At 35.6% G+C, this 25,237-nt stretch overlaps 1 protein-coding gene across 3 annotated transcripts in view; it reads right to left on the bottom strand.

Moving 5' to 3' along the window:
* Positions 1 to 4,600: 4,600 nt before the first annotated feature.
* The window catches only part of LOC128985817 (protein cramped-like), a 46,584-nt gene continuing 25,947 nt past the window's right edge, over positions 4,601 to 25,237 (bottom strand). Inside the window, exons 15-17 of one of the 3 annotated variants that reach the window (XM_054405723.1) lie at positions 10,614 to 10,762; positions 9,805 to 9,932; positions 4,601 to 5,665 (exon numbers count right to left, since the gene is read on the bottom strand). In XM_054405723.1, coding sequence (XP_054261698.1) covers positions 9,825 to 9,932; positions 10,614 to 10,762 — 257 coding nt within the window. In that variant the 3' untranslated portion in view covers positions 4,601 to 5,665; positions 9,805 to 9,824. Of the gene's footprint in view, positions 5,666 to 6,978; positions 9,933 to 10,613; positions 10,763 to 25,237 lie in introns of those variants that run through there. The other 2 variants (XM_054405724.1, XM_054405722.1) reach the window with 2 other exon arrangements.

The following is a 25,237-nucleotide window of genomic DNA, read 5'->3' as shown; positions in this document are numbered from 1 at the left end:
TTCTTCAGCAATCTTCCTTTTGCCCTTCTTGTTGAAGTGTAGACCATGGTTCGTGTATAGGTGACGAGGCAAAAGATGAAGTTCTAGCAGTTTATTGTTCCCCTTTGAGCAATTCATTTTTGCAATTAGCTTATCATTTATGTCACTGATTTTGTTGTCTAATCTCGGTTTGTCGTGGCGCATAGGCAGTGAGGCAAAAACAAGGTTTGTGTTTGTGGTACCTAACAGCAAATTATCAAAGTCGCTCATCAGACTCTCCATTCTTCGGGTTTCCACATCATTGGTCCCACCAATCACCAGAATAAAGTCATTTTTATTAAAATCTTTTGTAAGGTCCTTAACATCCTTTATAACGTCAGCTAATAGTGCTCCCGGTTTTACCATTGCAGACACATTTAAGTTAGTTTTATACTGCACAAGATTGCTCAGACCTCGACCATGGCTATCAGCCAATATCAGTAGTTTAGATTTACATTTTAGTTGTTTATAAACAACTGGCTTATTTTTCTTTGGTCTAGTATTAGACTGGAATGCAGGTGTTTTCTCATGTAAAATTTGTGCATCAGACACGTATTGTTCTGGTACGCTGTTGTTTTTGTTTGTTGAGGTTTCATCACTCTCTTTGGAGAGGACTGTAAACTTGTTGTGGCACTCGGTAGATGGAACTATTTGTTCCCTGCTGACTCTAGAGGTATTTTTGGGTTTTCGCCAGTCATTATTTATTGGTTTACTGGTTGTTGTCTTCATTGTAGGGAAACAGTTTAGACATTTCATCATATTTTTCTCAGCTTCTTGTGATTTTGTTCTATTCAGTTCTGTATTTTCATTCTGGAGGACAGTGACAACATCCTCTAAAGACCTAATAGATTCTATCATATTTTTTGTCTCTTGTCCGTATACAATACATTTATCGCAGCTTCCGTTGCTAGGGATTTTTTGGTAAGTGTCACTTTCATTAGTTGTTTGCAATGTAAGTTCAGAATTAATCTTTTTCAATGCAGCTATTTTATTTTCCAGGGATTTAATAATATCATTTAGCTCGCCTTCTTTTTCTTGTTGAATTTCAATCAGTTTTTTTATTTCATCATCTTTTGACTTTAATTTATCCTCCAATTCCAGTTCATAATGCGATTTGGCAATTTTTGTTTCATGCAATGCTTGTTTTAGTTCTTCATTTTCACGCAGAATCGCACTACCTATTTCAGTTGCTAAATTAAGAGAGTCATCAAACTCATTTTCCACCAATGTTGTCATGGTTGTGAGACTTTTGTTTAGCAGTTCTTCATCTTCAGACTGATTTTCTAGGCAATTAGGACACTGCCATAACTGTTGTTCTTTTAATGGAAAATTTCTTACTTCATTATATTTTAGATTAACACATTTTAAGTGATTCCATTTTTTACACAGTCCATTGCATAAAATAGCACCAGAATTTACATTTTTACCACACACTCCACAGGGATGTTTAGTATTTTTCATCATAATGAGAAGAAAATTAAATGTCTTGTTTTCTGTGTCAAAACATATTAGAAGATTTTTGGAGTCAATTACTCAATTAAAACTTCTGCTGTTTTCCTTAATTATTTTAAATCATTGTATAATAGTTCAACAAATAAAATGATAGAATATAAGATGTTAATATTCAACTGAAATAAAACTTGAGAAAATAAAATAGGCTTCAAAAAAGGTGACAGCTAATTTCAGATAATGTGCAACAATGATTTTAAGAGTTCTATTGGCAATGTAAACACAGCTGGAGATACTGTATCCAAGGGTCAGTTCCAAGTGATAAGCTGTCTAAAAGTTAGTGATGGGCAGGGGGAGTGGAGGACCAGACGTCATCAACAGAAACCTGTTGCATCAGCAGAAACCTGTTGCATGAGTCAAGTGTAGGTTACTTCCTGTCTTGAGTGTATTACTTAATTTAATTTTTTTTTTATATTGCAATAGTCCAATGACTAAGTGTTACTAATTGATAACAATTAATCAGTTTCACAAAGAGTGCATTACAATGGTCCTGCAATCTTCACTAGAGGAATTTTCAGTTATTGTTAAAAACATGTGCTTTTTGCTCAGATTAATGTGAGTATTTTCGTAATTACATTTTTAACTCAGTTTTAATAATCCATTAAAAGTCTTATGTTTCCACTTATTAAGTAATACTTTACCTATAGTTTAAACTATTACTTTAGTCACAGAACTTGCAATAACTATCAAATTACTGAAATTAAATACATCAAAATTTACACATCAACAATGTTGACCACTCTGCAGACGACACTATGAATCTAATCTATATATATCATACACAGTTTGTTGTAAGTCCGTTTTCTCAGTCATTACTGGACTGATCTAGAAGATTTATGTCTCAAATTAAAGGGGGTAGTGTGTAGATTTTCCGAACATCCTTAGAATTTACGTTTTTTCTAAGGGCTAAGACCTACAGCCCTTCAAAGGTCGAGTCAATACAATTCTTATTAAAGAATATAATACACATTTTATAAATTATTCGTCAGCTGTTTGATGTTTGTCAGACATTTGTTATTATTTTTATAACCTCACTTTCAAAATGTAATTATTAATCTACAAGTTTCTGTTTATAAACGATTTTGATAAAGGAAAAGTGTATTTGCTAGCTTTTTATACGGCAATGTATTATTTATAAATGTATGTGAACATTATTTGTATGTTTTTTGGTGTACATTTTGTATTTTTGAAATGTTTTAGTTTTCCTGCGAAGTGATCTGAAGGAAAGTGGTAATTGAGTTTAAGTTTGGGCTGCACTTTACTTGACGTCCTACACTCATTCGATTGTTTTTTCCGATTCGATATTTACATTCGATTGTTTCATTCGATATATCGTTTGGTTAGTTAGGTTAGGTTAACCTTACCTAACTAACCAAACGATATATCGAATGAAGCAATCGATTAATCGATATATCGATCGATATTTTCATTCAAATGAGTGTAGGACGTCAAGTAAAGTGCAGCCTAAGTTTGAGTATGGAATGTGAAATAATATCCATAGTAGGGGACAGAAACTTATTGTTTTGATCAGTATAATTATTATTCTCTACAGCCACCAGAACAATCATAGGAAAATCCGCTTGCAAGTTGTACAGATAATTGCTAATGAGTGGGAAACATAGAAACATTTTATCAGAAGTGATTAATCTTACTCAATATCAGTGTTTGACGTTCAGCAGTACCAAATTTTTCCTTCTCGAGATGGCAAGTACGCTTGGAGGCGAGGAACTAAAATTTATCAGTGAACTATACCCGAACTATTTTTTTCGAGTACACGGGGAAGTTGCTTGAGAGACTGTGACTTACGATTTCGGTTCTGGCAAAGAAGTACGGTACCGGTATGTGACTTGATGTTTAATGGCAATATTGACTCGAGTCATTATAGCGTTATAAAACGAATATAAAAAAGTATCAAGGGTCAAAAGAAACAAAAAAATATTTGAATAACATAATATCATACAAATCTGCATTTGAAATGGCGAGTTCTAAGTCTCACTTGAATCAACATCTATCTGGTAGTGGCAGTCTAAATAATTTTAAGATCCGGGACTCCTTTTACCATCGGATTGGACTATCAATGTTTTCAGTTTGTTTTTCAATTTGGACTTTTTTGTTAATACCCTCTAACATTGAACCAAAGTATGCCCAACTTTATATAAACGACGTAAACACAGCTGTTACTCACAGAATGGGTCAAAGATTTGTGAAATGCAACCCACTGCTGATGAGTGATTTACATGTAAGTGACTATCTTTATTCCATACAACAAATGTAATGAAAAAACCACGAATTTAGGAATATACTTGAACAAATTATCCCCATAGTATAAGTAGCTGCTTAATAGGAGCATTGCGCAGTTTGTATACTATTTATTTTTCATATGAAACTCAAATTAATATAAAACATTCATTTGGTTAAACTAATACATCGGTTTGATTAACATAAACTACTTTTAAAGGCAAACTATCAGTTCTATTTCATGTCAAAAACTAAGCAGCCTCCCCTAAATAAAATACAAAGATAAACAGTATTTGTTAATTATTATGTCTTTTATTGCTGACAATATTCCCGTAGCGGAGCACAGGCGGTTAACTAGTTTGTTTTAACGCTGGGGAGAAGCATGTGAAATTGCCAGTGGAGTCCACTATTTCCAGAGTTTATTGATTAGCATCTATCAAGCAAGTGCTACAGATATTTTGAATACAATATATTCAAGTACACAAGCTGCATGTAAAAAGCCTAGATGTATCGTGTCAACAAGCTCTGTGTGCTTGACTCTTTAGGGAAGTGTTTTTTACAGTAACAACGACAGTCTATATCAGTTATCTAAGAATCAAATGGGAAAAGGTTAGGAGGTATTTTTGTACTTCCAAGTAAATATTTACAATAAATTGACTGATTTGTTGGGATAAGTTTCCTATGTAATGGGATAAGGTGAGGAAGTATTTTTGTTTATCAAACTCGATGTTTGAAAAACTAATGACATTGATATTATGGAGTAGAATTGAACAGAAAGCTTAATACAAAAACTAAAAGAAAAACTACAAACTTTTTATTTAAACTGAATATAGCACATTTTACATGGAATTATGTCCATTATGTTCACAGTACAAACAACAATATTGTACAATAGCTAAAATATTATTACACTAGGCTATTAAATATATGAACACAATCGTAAGTGCCTTATCGTATCCTTATATCTAAGACACAGAGATAAAAATATTTTTTTATGATCTTTAAAACATTACTTAAAAAACAAGTTACAAGAATTTAATAAAGGTTACACATTTGATGTCATCTAATACATTTTTTTTACTTTTAGAGTATTATTGGCACATAATTAAATTTTTAGATACGGCTGTGGTAAAATATTTTTATATATCACAAAAGCACACAGTTGAAATATCTGGTTTTTAGTGTTTTATTTTATGATGCTTTATAGTAATGAGGAAAATCGGTTAACTTACAATAATGAAAAGCACCATTTCAAATTTCAATATTGGTAATAGTTATGTTTATGTAAAAAAAGATTGTGCTTCAAAATATAAAGATGTATTGTAAAAATTTGAGACTATTGTTAATTTAAACATCTAATTAAGATTGAATTTATTTTAGTCTTTTTTTTATTTGACTGAAGCTTTTTTAAAAGGTTAATTTTTATTTTCCATTTATATAAAGGTTTATAAAAAAGATAGTTTACTAAATATTAAAGATTTGCTATTTATTCTAATCATATTACTATTCCACATTTATTGTGCCTTAACCATTGTTTGAAACATATTCTAACGACCCACAACAGTGTTACAAAATAAAGTCCTATATCACTGTAATGTGTAATTTTTCAAAATACACTTAAAATTCAAAAGTAACTTTTGATTCGAGGTTTTTTTGAAGGGATATAGGTACATATCGAATTTGAATTATTATTGTTACTAATAGAACAATTTAACATTTTGTATTTCATAGAAAAATAATATTTGATCAATCATGAACAAATTTTGCTTTTCTCTATTAATTAAAAAACTTACTTACATTACAGGACAGTTCCATATATTATCTAGAGGAAAATTGTGTTTTCAGAAGTTCATAATTATGAAATTAAGGGTTGAAATTCAAACATAGGCTGGGATAAAACCTGCAATCATTTTTAACACAAGGTTAGTTGAATAAAATTATATTTATATCGATTAAATTTAAAGTAAGAAAACTTCAATTTTATGAAATAGATTTGATTAATAAGTATGTCTTTTCCCCCTTTGATATACCTATTTCTTCTATAAATAGTTTCTCAAAGCATGAAAAAAATATAAAAACTTAACAATAATATTAAAAAAAACTATGTCTTCAAAGGATACGAAAGAGGACATAATATGTCCCTTTCAAAAACAACACGACACGACTAAATCTAATATAATAAATAATTTTTCATGCCGATATTTAATGGGAAATAGACAAAGTCATATACTTGAATGTAATTAAATACAACAAATTAGAATTGGACTAATTAACTTGGTTTGTTAAAACTAATTTGTACATACAGAACGTAATATTTTAAAACAATTTTAAGTATTAATGAACTAGTATCTGGAAGGGAAAAAGAAGAAAACAGTTAAACTCTGCTTAACTGGAATTGGATTTTTACCAGTGTTTCAGAAAAGTAATATCTGAAAACGGAGTTCTACTGAACGTTTTTATAGCAAAATATTAAATTGAATAAATTAATACTTCCCCTGTATAGTATTGTCAAATACAAAAAACTAACTGAAAATCATACATATTTAATTCTGTAACTCAACATCCAAATTCTATTTAATTCTTCAAGAATCAAATTTGTGATGCCCCTTTAAAATAAAGTAGTTTAAACAGTATGTACATAACAATAAAAAATAATAGAGCAACAGAAAATAAACATATAACCTAACAGTAACAATGAATTTAGAATAAAATCTGAGGAATCCCCCAAGTCGATAGAATCCTTTTATTTGTACAATTTACAATATTTACATGTAAACAGAGCTTTTTTGTACATGATGATCTGAAACTAACTTCTGAAGATCTAGTCAAGTAACACATTCCCAAACTGTCACTAAACAAAACCTATAGACTAGCCAATTTCAAACGGAAGTAAAAAACAATTTTTCTACTTATATTGACAATAAAGGATGAGTTTTATTTGTACATTTCAACGTCATTGCTAAACTTTAGGCAAATGAATATTGCATAATGAATTATAACGGTTAAGGAGTTAAATCGAGTATTATAAAACTGTAAAATAATAGTTAAAACAAAAATTAATTACATTTGAGATTTTACTCATTTTGGAATACAACATTAAAGACTTAACTCACAAAGACTAAAAACCTTTTTAACAAATTTATTTTCATCCACAAAATTTATAAAATTTGAAATTTTTAAGAGGTTTGGTTTGAAAATTAAAACCCTACTTAAAAGATCTACAAAAAAAAGATTTTGTTACACTATAGAACATGTTTACCTCAAAACCAAGAGATAATAAACTTTCAACATGTTGTTTGTTGAAATATAGAAAATTTACATTTTTACGTTTCTAAACTTTTCTTAAAAGCTTATCAAGATACACTTTACATGCCAAACAAATCCAAGAATTAAAACTGTAAAACCTTTTTTTCAAACCAGAAAATAATAACTTGTAATGCGCAAACAATGTTTTACTTTACCATCCAATCGCATAACGTTAACGCATAATCCAATATACGTTTTAAAACATTGCTTTGAAATAAATGAACAATTTTAAAGTCAGGTAACATTGTTTTTGTCCTAATTTAAAGATAATACAAAACTATTCTTAATAGGTAAATAATAAACAGTATAACTTTTGTACTGAAGAGTAATGGGTGTGTGAAGGTATTCAATGATATCGCGACAATCATACAAGACTTATCCTTAAAAGGAGAGTTTAATATGTAGTGCTCTACAAAATCCGGACTGTATTTGGTGTGAAGCATATTTGGATTTTGTAAAATCAGAATTTATTTGATTCAAATTGCTGATGTGAGCTAAAAGATGACATAGCTTACAGTAAGTCGACCTATCACTTTGGCTTGGTTAAAAGGTTGGTGTGATCTACGTATATCGGTGATTTTTGTCAGTGGCTTGGCTTGAGTTTACACCTAATTTGATAAAAAAAAAAAAAAAAAAAAAAAAAACTTTAACATGAGGATGAAGTGTGTAGTTAAATATACTAGGTAACACCGTAATGCACATTATCAGCACCAAAATCTCATAATAACCTGTGCTTTAGTGATAACAAAGAGTTATTAGAGATACAAAATACAGTAGGCTATACAGTAGGAAAATAACTTGAAAATTGAAATTCAATTTTTATCAGTCCACATTTTTGAGATCTAGATTTAAAATCTACTTTATATAGGATTAAATAATACATAATGTTACAACTTCTAACCTTTTAAAATGTGAATGTCATGGCACTGCATGTTTTGAACTAACAGAAACTGATGTTTACAATCTTGATACATTTGAACTGTGCAGCTTTTACAGTACTAAAAACTACATCTGCATTTTTAAGTACTTTTTCGAATTGGAAATAAGGTTATGAACAAACTCATTCATCAAAATATTCCGAATGTAATTTTGTTGCTTTGAATATTGGATAATGGATACATTCATACACTTATACAAAAATGTTTGAGAAAGATTAACAGACAAACTGAACTAGCAGACTAATAATTAATTATAAAATAATCAAATATCACATCCAAATTGCATGTAGTAGAAAGTATTAAAACTTATACTATGTAAACATTTCTGTTAAAAACCAAAAATGTAATTAACTATACAAATAAAAATACCAGACTTTTTCAATAAATTCAATAAATACCGTACAATTTGTGTATTCCGGCAAACAGAGTCCAACCAAATACTCACATGCCTTTAACATATTTATATTAGCACTCGTATTAGCTATTGAAATATTCTTTGAACTGATTTCAAATCATTAAAATTTAAAGGAGTTGTTGCACCTAGTTTTGTACTTTAAACATTTGATCAATGGAATACACCTGTAAAACATAAACACTCAATCACCCTACAATTCAGCCTATAATTAGTAGTTATAAACCAACTAAAAACAATTGAAGCTTTCAAACCTACAAACTAATACTTTAAGCAAGAAACAATTACATGTGAAAATATTGACACTTTCTAAACTTTAGAAAAAATGCAACTGCGTTAAGTGTCATGAATTACACACATTTTAATCAGCAAAATCAAGCTAAAAAAATAAATACTGTTAAACTAATTTTGTTTGTAAAGTTTCAGGATGGATAATCGAGACACAGATTAATAGGGAGGGAGGGGGGGAATAGTCAGGAGACACAGGAAAAGTAATTTATACATCATTAGAGTAAATTTTATGACTTAACTGAATGCTAAAACCAAAATGTTGACCTTGAACCCTAAACTCGGAAGATTACTGTGAAAATGGGTCAAGCTCCTTGAAAAACCACAGACAGCTACGATTGTCCTGCGTTTATGAAAAAAACTTTTGTTATGAAAACGTAGGAATTGTGACGAAAACTTCACATTTAGTTAGTCAAAAGCTAATTTCCAGTAGGGGTTTTTATACCTAGGATAGTTAAATTTATATTATATTGTTGTTTTGGACTACTTGGTCACTGCAAAAAATTAAAAATGCCTATTTTCAAACTGCTTAAAAATCTCATGATTGAGACTGTCTAAATACTTGAGATGACATAATATCACTGCCAAAGAGAGGCAATGAGTTAGTAACCCTTGCTGGACTATAGTGCTGATATCCACTGCTCAATTTGTGCATAGCGGACGGTTTTTTGGGATCCGCCGACGGTAGGCGGATATATCAGCTGATTATTACGGCAGTTATCGTTACCTATACTTGATTGTCTATAACATGATTAATCTTCATAAAAAATGTCAATATAGTCAAATGTATCTTTAACCGATGTACTAGGAATGTTTTTTAGAAGAATAAGAAATTTTGTTTGAACCATATAACGAGGAAGAAAAAAATAGGTATAAAAATATTTTCGACAAAAGTGTTGCATAGGTTAACTATTTACAACATTCTATACATTATAGATATAAAAGATATTTTTTAGTATCTATTTAAATAAAATAATTTTGCTGTCTGTATACATCGTACGATAGGCCGTCTAGGAAGGGTTAAAGGAAATTGGCCAACAAAGGAAGTTAGGTAAAAAATGTTTTTCCAAATTGAAGCTGAATTGCTTACGATACCAATGTTGGCGGGGTTATGACTAATCAGGTTCCATTTTTTCTGGTTTAATATTTGCTGTCAGGTCTGCGATGATCGCATTGAGATCTGTAGAATTATCAGTCCCCATCAGGTTACCTAGTTGTGAATCCTAAACATAAAGTATGGAGGAATGATTCTCTCAGAGAGTATGGAGCATTAATTAAATCAAAGAGTATGGAGCAATGTTTGACTCAAGAGAGTACGGAACAATATCTCACTCATATTGTGACAGTATGAAGCAATGATTAAGGGTGTAATATAGCAATGAATTAATTGGAGAGTTTGAACTATTTAGTAACTTTTTATTAACTAATAAGAATAAGAATCCTTTATTGTCATTAGACACAGATGTGCAATAGACATTGCCAAAGAAAACTATAAAATAAAAAATGTAACAGAGTCATGAACATTATCACAGTAGACCTTATGTAACAAAATACATGTAAAACTTAGCCTATATCACAGAAGAGATCACAGTTGTCAATTGAGAATAAATATCATAAAATAAAAAATTGTTGAATAACAAATGCATGTTAGGCTACTTAATCTATAAAATCAGTAGCACTCAAATGTAAAAACTCATTAACAGAATTAAGTGGGTGCTTTAGAAGACCATTTGTTACGACAGTTTTAAAATTAGCAAAGGATTCAATATTCCTGACATGATGAGGTAGTATATTGTACAGTTTAAGAATAAGTTTAATAAAGACTGAGCTAAAATAATCCCGTTTCCATCAACAACAAGGGTAATGTTAGATTTAAATTTTCACAAAGAAGTGTAAAAGCTTACCATATCCGAGAGCCGACTCTCGTTGCCCAAATCTTTGATGTCCGTATCGAGATTGTTGAGGAATGAGAACCCACTGAGAGAAAGATCAGGGTCGGATGTTATCCACTGGTCTTTGGATACTTCACTACCATCCTGGCTGTCCAGCAAACCTATGAAAATTCAAATCATACAGTTTACTAATAAAAGTTACCATTTATCCTTATTATTTTTAGGAAAAAGCATTAAGTTTGGATTAACAGTGTCTTAGTCTAACCTCAGTGTCCGTAAATACAATAACTTATTGCTATGTGTCTGTATTTGGTGCTTTGTGTTGTGCCAGTTGGCTATCCTGTAAGCCATTTTAAAATTTCAAACTGTGACATCTTATTTTAAACTGTTGTCTTTGTAACTGCCCTCTCCTTCTGAAGAAGCCTTTGGAACAGAGGAAATACCAAGTCTTTTGTGATTATATAATTTGTTTGTAGATAGATAGATAGATATTTATTGGCACAAAACGTACAGAATATTACAGGATGTATGTACAGGTGCTTCGTCATAAATGACGAAGCTATTTGTGCTATTTGTGTATTGTATTAACCCATTGAGGAAGGAATTAATGCGCTGCCTGCAATGCCCTTGGTCAGCAATTGATTTTACCGAATTTGTAGACTTTTACTCAAATTGTTATATAGAAAGAAAACCTTAGGTAATAATTTAATAACTCTTTTGCCATTTTGTTCACAATACAATTGTCTACAAAAAAATTGTAGTTTTTAGTGTAAAACTTTAAAAATAAAATTATGAAAAAATGTTTAAAATTGTTTTTAAAAGTAAACTTTATTTACAAATTCCAAGATTAATCCAGACAACAAATGACACTATCAATCATAATAAGTATTAACATAGAAAAAACATTTTGTTTTACCAAACCTCAGCTCATTTTGGGTGATATCTGGTTTCCATGGCAACACAACCTTTGTGGTTCAAAAAAAAAGAGATTAAATATGCAAAACAAGAAGCAAGATATAAACATTATAAAACTAAAAAAAACTTTATAAGAAAAACTAGGCTTGTATGTTGGATTCATAGTTAGGAAAGTTAGTAAAAAATTTTAACTAGTAAGAAATTATTAGGTAGTCCCGTAAAAAGTAACTGATAGAAGTTATTAGTTAGTTGGTTGAAAAACTAACTGATAGAAAATAAAGTTAGTTTTTGTAGAAGTTAGCTGTTTGTTGGACAGTTGTTTTAAAGGATTTCGTAATGACACATCTTGGTTACTTATCAATACTATAATACAGTATGAGTATAGTTTGAGCACAATGATTAAAAAACGGCTGCTATGATTTCTTCCAATTGCAATGCTATTGGGGGAGAATTGCTTATATAATACATTTGCATTGTAAGATGTATTATTAACCAAAGGGATAATAATTGCGTTACTACAACAGAAACAAATGAAAATGAAATTGGGAAAGCTAGTTAAAAATTCTATCTAGTTAGAAGTTATTAGTTAATCCCGTAAAAATTAACTGATATAAGTTATTAGTTAGTTAGCCAAAAAAACCAACGAATATTGCTATTCGTTATTCCCAAGTACGGTAGGATTTTGGGTCTGCAGCGGCCAAACGAGTAACGCTTGTAAGTCAGTGCCTATGAGTTAACCCTAGTAGTGGCCAACGATTGTAATACGCTCGTTTGCCGCGAGGCCTAGAATGGCCACCAGCGTAATACGATAGTATGGGCTGAAATTTTTTTTAACAGTAAAAAACTGCTTATAATGAACTCTGATGTGAATAATATATATATATATACCATTAACCGCAGGGGGCTCACGCTTGCGTGGGTTCGTGGCCTGGGCGACCACGCGGACCCTAGCTCTCCCAGAGGGGAGGTAACTGCCCGGTGTCAGACCCGGCACTTCAGGTAGACCACAGTTATGGACGACTGGTAAGCGCCAGCCCCTTAGGGGGAGCCTCCAGTGACATTCCCTCCATTCAGGGTGGGGGGGGTGTTTAGCTCTCAGTGACGCCGTTAATTCCGCCTCTCCTCAACTACCTGTAACTGTGGTTGTGACTGAGTCCTACCTGTTGTGTTCGACTGACATTTTGTGAGGCATATCCTCGACTTTGGAAGTAGCCTCGTCCTGGGAGGTGAAATACCTAGCCCCCAGAGGGGAGGTAAATGCTCCGTGTTGGTATCGGCATTTCAAGTTGGCCACAGACATGGTCGACTGGGCATCGGGTCCCAGTGACATTCCTTTATCCAGGATGGAGGGGTGTTTAGCTCTAGGAGAGATGGAAGTACATCATAATCTCTAACCTACCTGTGTCTGTGGTACTTTGGGCTTCGGCCTGCTTGTGGTGTGCGACCAGCATTCAGTGGGCAAATCCTCGACTTTGGAAGTAACCTTTCCTGGAGGTGAAAACGGGCAAGTACCCGCAGCTCACGGGGACACTCAAGGGCAACGTAACTTTCCGCAGTGTGAGGGCAACGGTTTGTAGGTACTTATGCAAACCTATCCCTGTCTCTGAGCACGGACGGTATGGTTATCTTGAGTGTGGGGGGTTCTTCCCGGAACCTCAATTGAGTCAAGGGTGTCGCCACCTCTGGTGGATAGGTTCATCCGGGTGGGTCCCACTTCTATACCTGCCTCCTTTTGGGAAACCCTGATGGCCTGGCAGTGATGTTGGGTCTGACGGGCAAACGAAGTAGATCGGGTGCTGGGTCCGAGCCCGCCAGGGGTATCTGGGGATCTATCGCTCTGGATATCTCTGGTTCCCAGCAATGGGTCAGGCCTCGATCGGGCAGCGGTGTAAATGGGAGGTTGGGGTTCCCCCCGTCAGCGTGCTGATGGTCCCCTTCCTCCTGGCTATTGATGGCGGGTTCTGCCTGTCAGGGATGAGATAGGTCCCGAGTGTTGCTTGCACTAAATGCGTCGGGGCGCTCTACTATGGACCTCTAGGTTCCGACCTAGTGGAACCCAGGTGGAGTGACGCTTAAACAAGCAGCCGGAATCCCTGGTTAGGATTGAGGGGCAACCCTCTTTCCGAAGGGTCTGCTTCGGCAGCCGGCGAGCCTGATGACCTTAAGTCATCCGCCCATGATGTGCTAAAGGTTGATGCGTAAGCTTCGGCCTACATCATGGGGCCCGGGTATGTCCTGTAGGATAGGTACCGGGTAAGCAGTCAGGGGGCTTCGGCTCTCATGACAACAAATCTAAAATCTAAAATCTAAAATCTAATATATATACCATTCAAAATATCACACTCTGAACTTTAATTTTTTATTATATAAACAAACCCTGAAGCAGGAGGTATATAAAAATGTCACAACGATTAGAAATCAAATGAATTTTTGGCGCGGCATGACTTTTGCAAACACTAAAATATACAAGCATTATCTTTATTTATAAATAAAACAATATTTTTATTTTTACCATAAACTTTATGACTTTTTTGGATACCTTACTTCATTAGATTTACATGTAAATATCATTATTAGTAGGCCTATACACATATATTATATAACTTTTTTAAAACACAAACTAACACTGTACGGTTTTCAATTTTTCCGGTTCTCCGTTTGTTATTATATTACGCCTAAAAAACTTACAAAGAAAAAATATTTTCCTAACTTGTTATACAGGGTGGTCTGGACCTAGCGTTAAAATTTTTTTTGGGTGGTAGACCAACACTAATGTGACTCAAATCCACAATTTAAAAAAAATATATTCCATAAACCCACTTGCAGAAACGTTATTTTGATTTTTTTAGAAAAACCTGTACATTTCCACAACATTTTAAAATTCCTCTAGTATTTTCATACATTTTTATAACTTTGACACTACCATCATATTCTCCATTAAATTCTATGTAAGAATAGACAGCTTTTGGTGAGCCCAAAGCTTCAGAATTGCTATTTAAATTGATTAAAACTAAGAAATTTTGATTTTCCCAAAAAAAGGTTAAAAATAAGCCTACAGACACTTTTTTTAAGCAAAATAGTAGAGATTAGCAAATTGCTACAAAAACTTCTCTAAAATCTTAGCTTTAAAAAAATACGATTAGGCATTTTATTTGCTTCCTTTTAAGTACAGCTATTCCAGTTATAAAAATTGAAAACAAGGTTTCACTCGAACTCCATTAAACGCTAACAGCGGTTTTCCAAACTCTGTAGAATGTCACTTAATTATCTAGCAAAGAGATAAATAAATAATTTTAGTTTTAGATTACTTATTTTAGTCAAATAATTACAAAATAACTTAGGGGCAAGGAAAAGTATGTTATTTTCCACTAAGATAACTGAAAGGTTTTGTCCAGTATCTGATTACAGCCTACCTTATCATGAGATAAGCTTGTATTGACTGATCCAGTGGATAAAATTTTAATAGATTTCAGTCATTTACTCGTTGTTAGTTGTCTGAAGATGTCCTATTCAAATCAGGAATATGCGGAAATGCATTTTATATATGGTTTCTGCAATGGAAATGCAAGTGCGGCTCAAAGGGAGTACACCATTCGCTACCCTGGTAGGCGCATTCCCAGTACGCAAGTGTTTGTGCGGCTGCATCAGCGATTGGTAGAACGTGGATCCGTACACAAGGAACGTAGTGTAGCACCGGTGGAAGTGTGCGTTGAAGAACAAATTCTGGACCGAGTTAGTGAAGACCCGGAGATAAGTAGCAGAAATCTTGCTAGTGAAATCGGTGTAAGTAAAACTAAAGTTTTATCTATTTTGCACAAAAACAAACTCCATCCTTACCATTTCACAAAAGTTCAAGGCCTTGAACCCAATGATCATGGTGCTAGAGTAGATTTTTGTCGCTACCTCCTGAATTCTGACATTGAACAATACCACTTTTTCAAAAAGATTTTGTGGACAGATGAAGCTCTTTTTACAAGACAAGGTGTATTCAATTTTCACAATATGCATATGTGGAGCACTGAAAACCCACAGGCAACTAGAGAAATGTCCTTTCAAAAAAGGTTTACAGTAAACGTTTGGGCAGCTGTGATTGGTGATCGCTTCTTAGGTCCCCATATTTTTCAGGGAAGTTTGAGTGGAGAGATGTACCTTAACTTTTTGCAACACGATCTGCCTCAAATTTTGGATGTGATTGATCCTGTGCTCCGCCAAGATATCATTTATCAACAAGACGGAGCACCTCCTCATTTTACGAATAACGTTCGAGATTGGCTGAGTGCTAACTATCCCACATGGATAGGACGAGCATCCTATCTATCCTGATCTAAACCCCATGGATTTCTTTGTGTGGGGATACATGAAGTCTAAAGTCTATGCAACTCCAGTCAATAGCGAAGAAAAACTTCTAAACAAGATCCAAATCGCAGCACAGGCATTAAGGGATAAGCTAAGCCATAAAGTGACTGTTAGAGGAATGCGGAAGAGAGCTAGAGCCTGCATCAGAGAGAATGGAGGACATTTTGAAAATAAATTAAAATGAACTTGCATTTTAGTTTGGTTATCAATCCAATACTTGTAATTTGTTTTGAAATTGTCTAGATACAAATTTTGTTGCAGCCTCATGCTGTTTCTATAATAATAAAAACTATCATGTGTGTCTTTTTGGTTTGTTATAGTGTGTTTTTTGTTTTCCTTAAACCGTGTTTTCCACAGTTATAACTGGAATAGCTGTACTTAAAAGGAAGCAAATAAAATGCCTAATCATACTTTTTAAAAGCTAAGATTTTAGAGCAGTTTTTGTAGCAATTTGCTAATCTCTACTATTTTTCTTAAAAAAAGTGTCTGTAGGCTTATTTTTAACCTTTTTTTGGGAAAATCAAAATTTCTTAGTTTTAATCAATTTAAATAGCAATTCTGAAGCTTTGGGCTCACCAAAAGCTGTCTATTCTTACATAGAATTTAATGGAGAATATGATGGTAGTGTCAAAGTTATAAAAATGTATGAAAATACTAGAGGAATTTTAAAATGTTGTGGAAATGTACAGGTTTTTCTAAAAAAATCAAAATAACGTTTCTGCAAGTGGGTTTATGGAATATATTTTTTAAATTGTGGATTTGAGTCACACTTTTGTTGCTTTACCACCCAAAAAAATTTTAACGCTAGGTCCAGACCACCCTGTATATTTCTATGTAGGGAATTAGATTGTCTACTAAATGTTTGTAATGAATTTCCCATAAAAAAATCTGTAGGATAAATTTTACCCAGACTGCTTTTAAAATTTCAAAAAGAAACTTTAAAATTTTTTTATTCTTTTCACTTAGCTTAACCGAGAAAAAAATTTTCTAAACCATTATTATATTACTATTTCTAGAATTTCCTGTTCTTTCCGAACAAAAGAAATATGAGGTTGGCTAAGTGTTCGGTATTCATATTTTTAGAGTATTTAGAAATTAATCATTATGTTAATTAAGTCACTGGTTAATTAATCATGCTAATGTGTATATAAATCACCACATTTATTGTAATATTATTTAGTCTCAGTAACAATTTATTGTAAATAGACTCCCGCTTTCAATATTCAAATGAGATTGCTAAGCCTGCTCGAATTTCCCGCCACAGTAAGGCCTATTTTCCTGTACTACATACCCATGAATCACCTGACGCCGTGTTTGCTTCAATCGCATTTCCTATTGGCCATCGAATTCCTAGACCCCTCTAAACCGCAATTGCATTTTTAAAAGTGTGAAACCGGCGATCGGCGTCTGTCTGTCCACGGTCGGCGTCCATAACTCACGGTGTATTCCGTTTCTCGTATCTCGGGACATTAATTGCCCATTTTACCTCTCTTAAATGTATTTTTAGGCTATAGATTAATTATATCTGGCCTCCCTCTCCTCTATAGTACATTTAACTATATATACATTTTAATTTCCCCCTTTTGTTTGTGATTAAATTACTTAAATTGTGATCTAGTGCTTTCAGACTCTTCAAACCTCAAGACAGTGTGTGCGCGTCCGTGTATTACTTCTAGACTTTCCGTACGTTTTCACCGCGACTTCCGCGTATTAGTGAGCTCTTTGTGATTATGATGAACTTGGGTGCGTTGCGTTCTCCAAAATTCTACAAAACAGAAGCACTCGGTCTAAGGACTCCGCCATCCGCCATCGCTCCACCATAGACGACGCCGCTGCCATACTCTCCACCTTTGGATAATTGGACTCAAGGTACAACCTTAAAGTTTTGTGTGTGTTTTAATTAGACTCTAAAACTAATCTCATTTGCCCCTCACAAGACATTTTATTCCATCTCGGGACCTCAGTGCCCTTCAAATTGCAGATTCGCCATTTTCTCTAATTTAATTATTTTTCTCTTGAACTATTAATTAGTTCTGGTCCTTCGAGTTATTAATTATTTTCATTTTCACCCATTACGCCCCCAACATTTGGTCCTTCGAGCCGGATTCATTGTCTAAAGTCCTGTGGTAATTAATTTCAGCCAATTTTCATCATCAACCATATTTTTAGCGATCTGCAATTTTCAATTTTCGCCATATTGGTAAAATATCGGCTCGCGTTCGTTCCGTTCGTGGGCGTGGTTTAGCAATCTCTCTCCACTCGCGCGTCTGCGCAGGTCACAATCATGTACAATTTGCTGTTCTCTCTAGTAGTAGACAAATTTTCCCTACTTGGCTTTTTTATCCCGAAAACGGGATTTAGTTTTAGTTGCGGGATTTAGTCGCGTGCAGACGGCCGACACTAGTAGCAGACGCATATCTCACACTCACTGTACAGCGTTTGTTGTTGTTTACATTTTCTCATTTAAGGTGTATTGTGTAATAAGGTTGATTGATATTATTAATAACCAACTATTAGGTTATTATTAGGTATTTACTATTATTCTTTGAATCAATATTGCTCTTTTGAATATCATACTAAATAAACAATAATTTGTCATTGTTATTTAACATTGTTTATGCTTTCTGAATTTTGATTTTAAATGAAGTAAAGTTAAATTAGTTCATCTCTGTAATTTTGGTTGACAAACGTGCGATATTATATTTAAGGTAATTTTATCTTGTCAATTAACATTTTAATAAATAGTTCAAAATAACCGTTTTTACTGGTTCTTATTACTAGTGTTGTACATATAAACAAAACTGTTAGCTAGCGTATTTGTATTGTGATTCATATTTCATTGATGGTTATAATTTTATGTTCCTTTCTCATTTATTAGGGTAATAACTTACTCTTTATGTTGCAATTCTTGTTTACTAAGGATTATTCTACACTGTTTCATTAATGAGGCCTACTCTCATTAAACTTATTTAGATCCATTTATTAATTTTGTAAATACTGTAACGGTGATCTTTCATGTGACTCATTCATTTGTTCTATCATATCTCTTGTTTTATTGTGCATTATTATTACCGTACTTGAATACTTTCAACTAAGCTCAATTGTTGATTTATAGTTTGAAAATCGAATTAAACCTGCCACACTCATTTAAAAATATTTTATTGCTATTTAACGTGTTGATAACTTAGTGTTTTTCACTATTTGCCTCAATTAAGCTACAAAGTAGGTGGATATATGTTTAGATATTTATACTATTTTATCTCTATATTATTCAGCGGACAATTAATTACTACATTGTTAAGCTAATACCATTCATAGGCCTAGCTACAAGCCTTTTGTGTACCCACAACTTCCATTTTCGTGTGAATACTTTCAAGTGAACACTTCACAATGCCTCCTAAAGCATCTGATTTTAAGTCCGCAATCTACACCCGTTCTACGGCGCTGATTAAATCACGTTTTGAAAAACTTAAGGCTACAGTAGATGAATTATCAACTCAAATCGACCCTCTAACACCATTACAACTTAAGAAATTATCCGCTTACGCGTTGGAAATAAAAAAGAAACGCAGTGAATTTGAAAATAACCTTCAACGTGCCTTCGTTCTGGAAGATGAAGGGATCGATGATAAGACTCTTTCCAATGATCAAGATGCTATTGAAGACATGTTCTCTCACATTCAAGCTACGATTGAAACCCTGGTTCCCTCAGAACCACCAAAAACCCCTTCCGCGTTCAGTGAATCGTTTTCTGTTTCAGAAACTCATCCAAGCTCACAAGTACGATTACCTAAACTGGACTTACAAAAATTCTCTGGCGATCCATTAACGTGGACAAGTTTTATCAATCTTTTTGACACTGCAATCCACCGTAATGCTTCATTATCCTCTGTTATGAAATTCCAGTACTTACTCTCTGTCTTAAATGGAGAGCCTCTCAATTTAATAAGGAGTTTAAATCTCACCGCTCCTAATTATCTAGTCGCCTATGAATTGTTACGTGACAGATATCACAACAATCGAAGATTGCAATCATTGCATCTTAACCAATTGTTGGACCTGCCAAACATTACGGCAACTTCACTCAAAGGTTTGCGCCAATTTGTAAACCTGTTTACGGAACACACACAAGCTCTTAAGGCATTAAATTGTGACGTTAGTGACAACAACCCCCTATTGTCCGCACTCCTTTTGCGTAAAATGGACCAGGAACTACGTAAAAAACTTGAATCGTTCCGTTCCAGTCAAACCGAAGATCCAGTTACTCATTCATTACCAGAAATTGGTGAAATAATAAAATTTCTTAACCAAGAATGTTCGCAGACAGAAGATGCTAACATACATAACATGTCATCGGCCCACAGAAGCGTTCAACCTTCACCTCACAAAACCATACCAAAAAAGGTGCATTTCCGGTCTGACGTAGGCCTAGCCATGGTAGCTACTTCGAGATCTAATGCTCCCCCCTCTCATAGCTCTCAGACTAAAAATAGTCCTGTCTATAACAAATGTTTTGTTTGTAACAAAAATGATCACAAAGTTTACACTTGTGACGTATTTCAAAATAAATCTCCTCGAGAGCGACACGCCATTGTTAAAAAACATAATCGTTGTTTTTCTTGCTTGGGTGAACATAGCTCCAAAGAATGCCGCTCTCAGTTCACTTGTCGCACATGTAAACAGCGACACCACTCTCTCTTACACCTTGGTGATAATAATCAAACCTCTCAGATGTCTTTTCGACCTCAAGGTCAAAGAACTTCCCCGACCACTTCAGGTCCATCTCACACTCAGACTGGTGATGTTAATTCACAAGCCTCTATCTCCGCCACTGTCGCGGATGTAAGCAATTATTCTGCCCAAAATAACTCATGTACGACTTCGGGTAATTATACTGTATTACTCGGCACCGCCTTGGTCAAGTTGACTTCCCCTCAGGGTATCTCTCATGTGTTTCGTGCTCTACTAGATACTGGCAGTATGTGTGATCTGCTCTCAGAACGCGCTGCGAATCTCCTGAATATAAAACGCCAGTCTTCTCAACTCAAAATATCTGGTCTTTCTCAAATGGCTTCCTGTACTAAAGGGTCAACTTACTTGAATCTTGAAACTCTCTCAGGTCGAGTAATAGCCACTGACCATCAATTCCATATTCTTGATAAGATTTCCGTCGACTTACCTCGCTCCCCTATATCACCGGAAGTGCTAACAAAAATCAAGCCCTATGTTCTAGCTGATCCTACTTTTCACTTGCCTGGTGGCATTGACGTGCTTATAGGTAGTTCTCTGCTACCCCTCCTCTGGACTCATGAAAGTTACTCCCTCGGCACGCACATGCCTCATGTGATAGGTACTCATCTTGGCTTTATTCTGATGGGTAAAGCTCCCTGTGCAACTAACTCGGAACCCGTGTCAGGTTTTGCAATCTCTCTTCTCTCTGTTAGTGATAATTCACTACACTCTTCCCTTCAACGTTTCTGGCAACAGGAGGAACCCCCTCACTTCCAGGTTAAGTCACAGGAAGAGCTTCTTTGTGATGAATACTATAAAAAATCACACTCTCGTGATCAATCAGGTCGTTATGTTGTGCGACTTCCGTTCAAGACGGACCCCTCCATTCTAGGCCAATCTAGGCCCATTGCTGAAAAGCGCTTGTTGTCTATTGAGCAGAAATTTAAAGCTCAACCCCAGTTTTCACACTTGTATAAGACGTTCATGTCTGAATATCAAACTCTCGGCCATATGACAAAACTAGATTTTGTTGAAGACATACACCCACACTACTTCCTACCTCATCATGGGGTACTGAAGGACTCTAGCACGACCAATTTAAGGACAGTGTTTGACGCCAGTAGCAAAACCAGTTCCGGTCACTCCTTAAACGATATTCTTTTGACAGGACGTAAATTACAAACTGACATTTGTGACGTAATTTTGAACTTCCGCTCTCATAAAATTGTGTTTTCATGTGACATTCGGCAAATGTACCGCCAAATACAAGTGCACCCTGACGATCAAAAGTTTCAACTGATTCTGTGGCGTGACGACCCTTCAAAGGAAATCTCTACGTTTCAACTTACTACCGTCACCTACGGCATGAACAGCTCCCCCTACCTTGCTATTAAAACGTTAATGCAGTTAGCGGAAGACGAAGGTGATGCCTTCCCTCAGGCTTCTCACTCTCTACGTCATCACACCTACGTGGACGACATTATCACGGGTGCTGACTCCGTTGAGGCTGCTCTTGAACTACAGGACCAACTTATCCAACTTCTACATCGTGGTGGCTTTGAACTTCGCAAGTGGGCCTCCAATTCCTCTGCTCTTCTAGAAAAATTTGCTTCGGAACATCTAGAGACTCCAAGTTTCCTGCAAGACGCTCAGCTTCCCCAGTACTCCATCCTAGGTCTCCATTGGTCTCCTGAAGAAGACTGTTTCTGTTACGCTTTCAACCCCCCGTCTGAAAAGCTGACTAAGCGCTCCGTGCTCAGCTTTATTGCCAAACTATATGACCCCTGTGGATTTTTGTCCCCATTAATAATGGTAGCAAAATGCTTCATGCAATTACTATGGACTCAAGGTCTTAATTGGGACGACCCTCTCCCTTCTGATCTCGCACATAAGTGGCATGTGTTCACTAGTAACACTAAAGACCACCTCGGTCAAATTAAGATCCCCCGAGCATTTCCGCTCGCTCACTCCTCTGATATCGAGCTTCACGGTTTCTGTGATGCATCGGAATGCGGTTATGCCGCGGTAGTGTATTTCCGGTGTGAATCTAGTGACAAAACAGTCATTGTGAAACAAATATTGTCTAAGACTCGTGTTGCCCCGTTAAAAAAGGTAACTTTACCCCGCTTGGAATTGTGTGCAGCTCACCTCTTATCAAAACTAGTGCATTATTGTGAAAAACAATTTAACTCTCTTACTACGAATACCACTGTATTGTGGAGTGACTCATCTGTAGTTCTTACTTGGCTACAAACCCCTCCATACAGACTAAAGACCTTTGTGGCTAATCGTGTAGCCCAAGTGCAAGAAATCATTCCCAGTTATCAGTGGCGGCACATAAAAGGGACGGAAAACCCCGCTGATTGTGCCTCACGAGGAATTCTAGCCTCATCTCTCATTGACCATCCCTTATGGTGGACTGGCCCACCATGGTTACAGCTCCCTGCGGCCAACTGGCCCCCCTCATGTTTTTCGCCGTCTGAACTCACTCCCACGGACGAAATTAAAGAAACTCCTCTTAGTGTACTTAGTGCAACAGTCGCCCCTTCGGAATGGGACTTATTGTCTAAATATTCATCTTGGTTGAAACTAACCCGTGTGCTAGCTTATGTACTACGATTCATAAACTATTCCAGGTCTAAAAACAAACTCTCTGGACACTTAAAACTCAGTGAATTAAATCTAGCGGAAGTGACAATTTTTAAACTAGTGCAAAAACTCCATTTCAGTGCGGATATTAAATTATTGAACAAAGGCTCAATATGTTCTGCACAATTACAGAAACTCACCCCCTTCCTCGACCCTAATGGTCTCATACGCGTCGGTGGCCGATTGTCACATTGTTCGCTTGCTCATGACATACGTCACCCTATTGTTCTACCCAAGTCTCATACTGTAGTGAATTTGCTTATAGACTTTTACCACCAGGTACACTTGCACTCAGGTCCGCAACTAACTCAATCACTACTCGCCCGAAAAGTGTGGATTCTATCGGCCAGGAGCGTTATCCGCTCGCGCATATTTAAGTGTCTTGTGTGCTTTAAAAATAAACCACGAAACAAAATCCCTCTAATGGGTGATTTACCTGCTCATCGGGTCAATCCTACTCGTCCATTCTCATCTACAGGCGTAGATTACGCCGGACCATTTAGTGTTCGCGTTTGCAGTCTCAAAGCTCTTAGACAGATTAAGGTCTATTTGTGTATTTTTATCTGCATGGCTACCAAAGCTATTCATATAGAGGTAGTCACCGATCTTACCACCTCAGGCTTCATTGCCGCTCTCACACGTTTTGTGTCGAGACGCGGACTCTGTTCCGATCTGTATTCTGACTGCGGAACCAACTTTGTTGGTGCAAACTCGGAATTACGCAAGGTAATCCGTGAAACCATCCTTACACCTGATTCGCAGGACAAAATTGTTCATTTCACCACCCCCAAAGGAATTAACTTCCATTTCAACCCCCCCTCTGCACCTCATCAAGGTGGCTTATGGGAAAGTGCCGTTAAAAGTGCAAAATACCATCTGAAACGGGTAATTGGTGAAACCATTTTAACTTTAACCCAATTTCAAACTTTGTCCATTCAAGTAGAGGCAATGCTAAACTCGCGCCCTCTTACAGCTCTTAGTTCAGACCCTTCCGAAATTTCTGTGCTGACCCCTGGACATTTCCTCATCGGAGCTCCATTAGTTGCCCTGCCGGAACCTCACCTGTCTGAAGTGCCCTTCAATCGTCTTCGTCAGTGGCAGCTTGTCCAGGCTTTTCACCAGCGTATCTGGAGGCGTTGGCAGCTTGAATATCTCCACTCCCTCCAGCAGCGATCCAAGTGGACCACCCCTCATGAGAATTTGAAGACCGGAGACTTGGTGCTCATTCACTCCAATTCACCTCCACTCACCTGGCCTCTTGGACGCATCGTCTCCACTCACCCTGGCGCTGATGGAACAGTTCGAGTCGTCACAGTGAAGACAGCTTCTGGGACTTTCACACGGCCTGTTCACAAGGTCTTCCCTCTGCCATGCAATGAAGACTAAGTCCAAGAAACCTACTCTATGTACATATTAGATTTAAGTGTGGTTTACGTTTGCTCTTGTGTTTTTTAATTAATTGTCTGTTGAAGCTGTAATGCTTCAAGGGGGCCGGAATGTTCGGTATTCATATTTTTAGAGTATTTAGAAATTAATCATTATGTTAATTAAGTCACTGGTTAATTAATCATGCTAATGTGTATATAAATCACCACATTTATTGTAATATTATTTAGTCTCAGTAACAATTTATTGTAAATAGACTCCCGCTTTCAATATTCAAATGAGATTGCTAAGCCTGCTCGAATTTCCCGCCACAGTAAGGCCTATTTTCCTGTACTACATACCCATGAATCACCTGACGCCGTGTTTGCTTCAATCGCATTTCCTATTGGCCATCGAATTCCTAGACCCCTCTAAACCGCAATTGCATTTTTAAAAGTGTGAAACCGGCGATCGGCGTCTGTCTGTCCACGGTCGGCGTCCATAACTCACGGTGTATTCCGTTTCTCGTATCTCGGGACATTAATTGCCCATTTTACCTCTCTTAAATGTATTTTTAGGCTATAGATTAATTATATCTGGCCTCCCTCTCCTCTATAGTA

This window comes from Macrosteles quadrilineatus, unplaced genomic scaffold, assembly GCF_028750875.1.
Source record: "Macrosteles quadrilineatus isolate MER2022 unplaced genomic scaffold, UCM_ALF_1.0 Scaffold_2__2_contigs__length_208266976, whole genome shotgun sequence".
In the NCBI taxonomy this organism is placed as follows: Eukaryota; Metazoa; Arthropoda; class Insecta; order Hemiptera; family Cicadellidae; genus Macrosteles; species Macrosteles quadrilineatus.
This window is presented reverse-complemented; position numbering and strand designations above follow the sequence as displayed.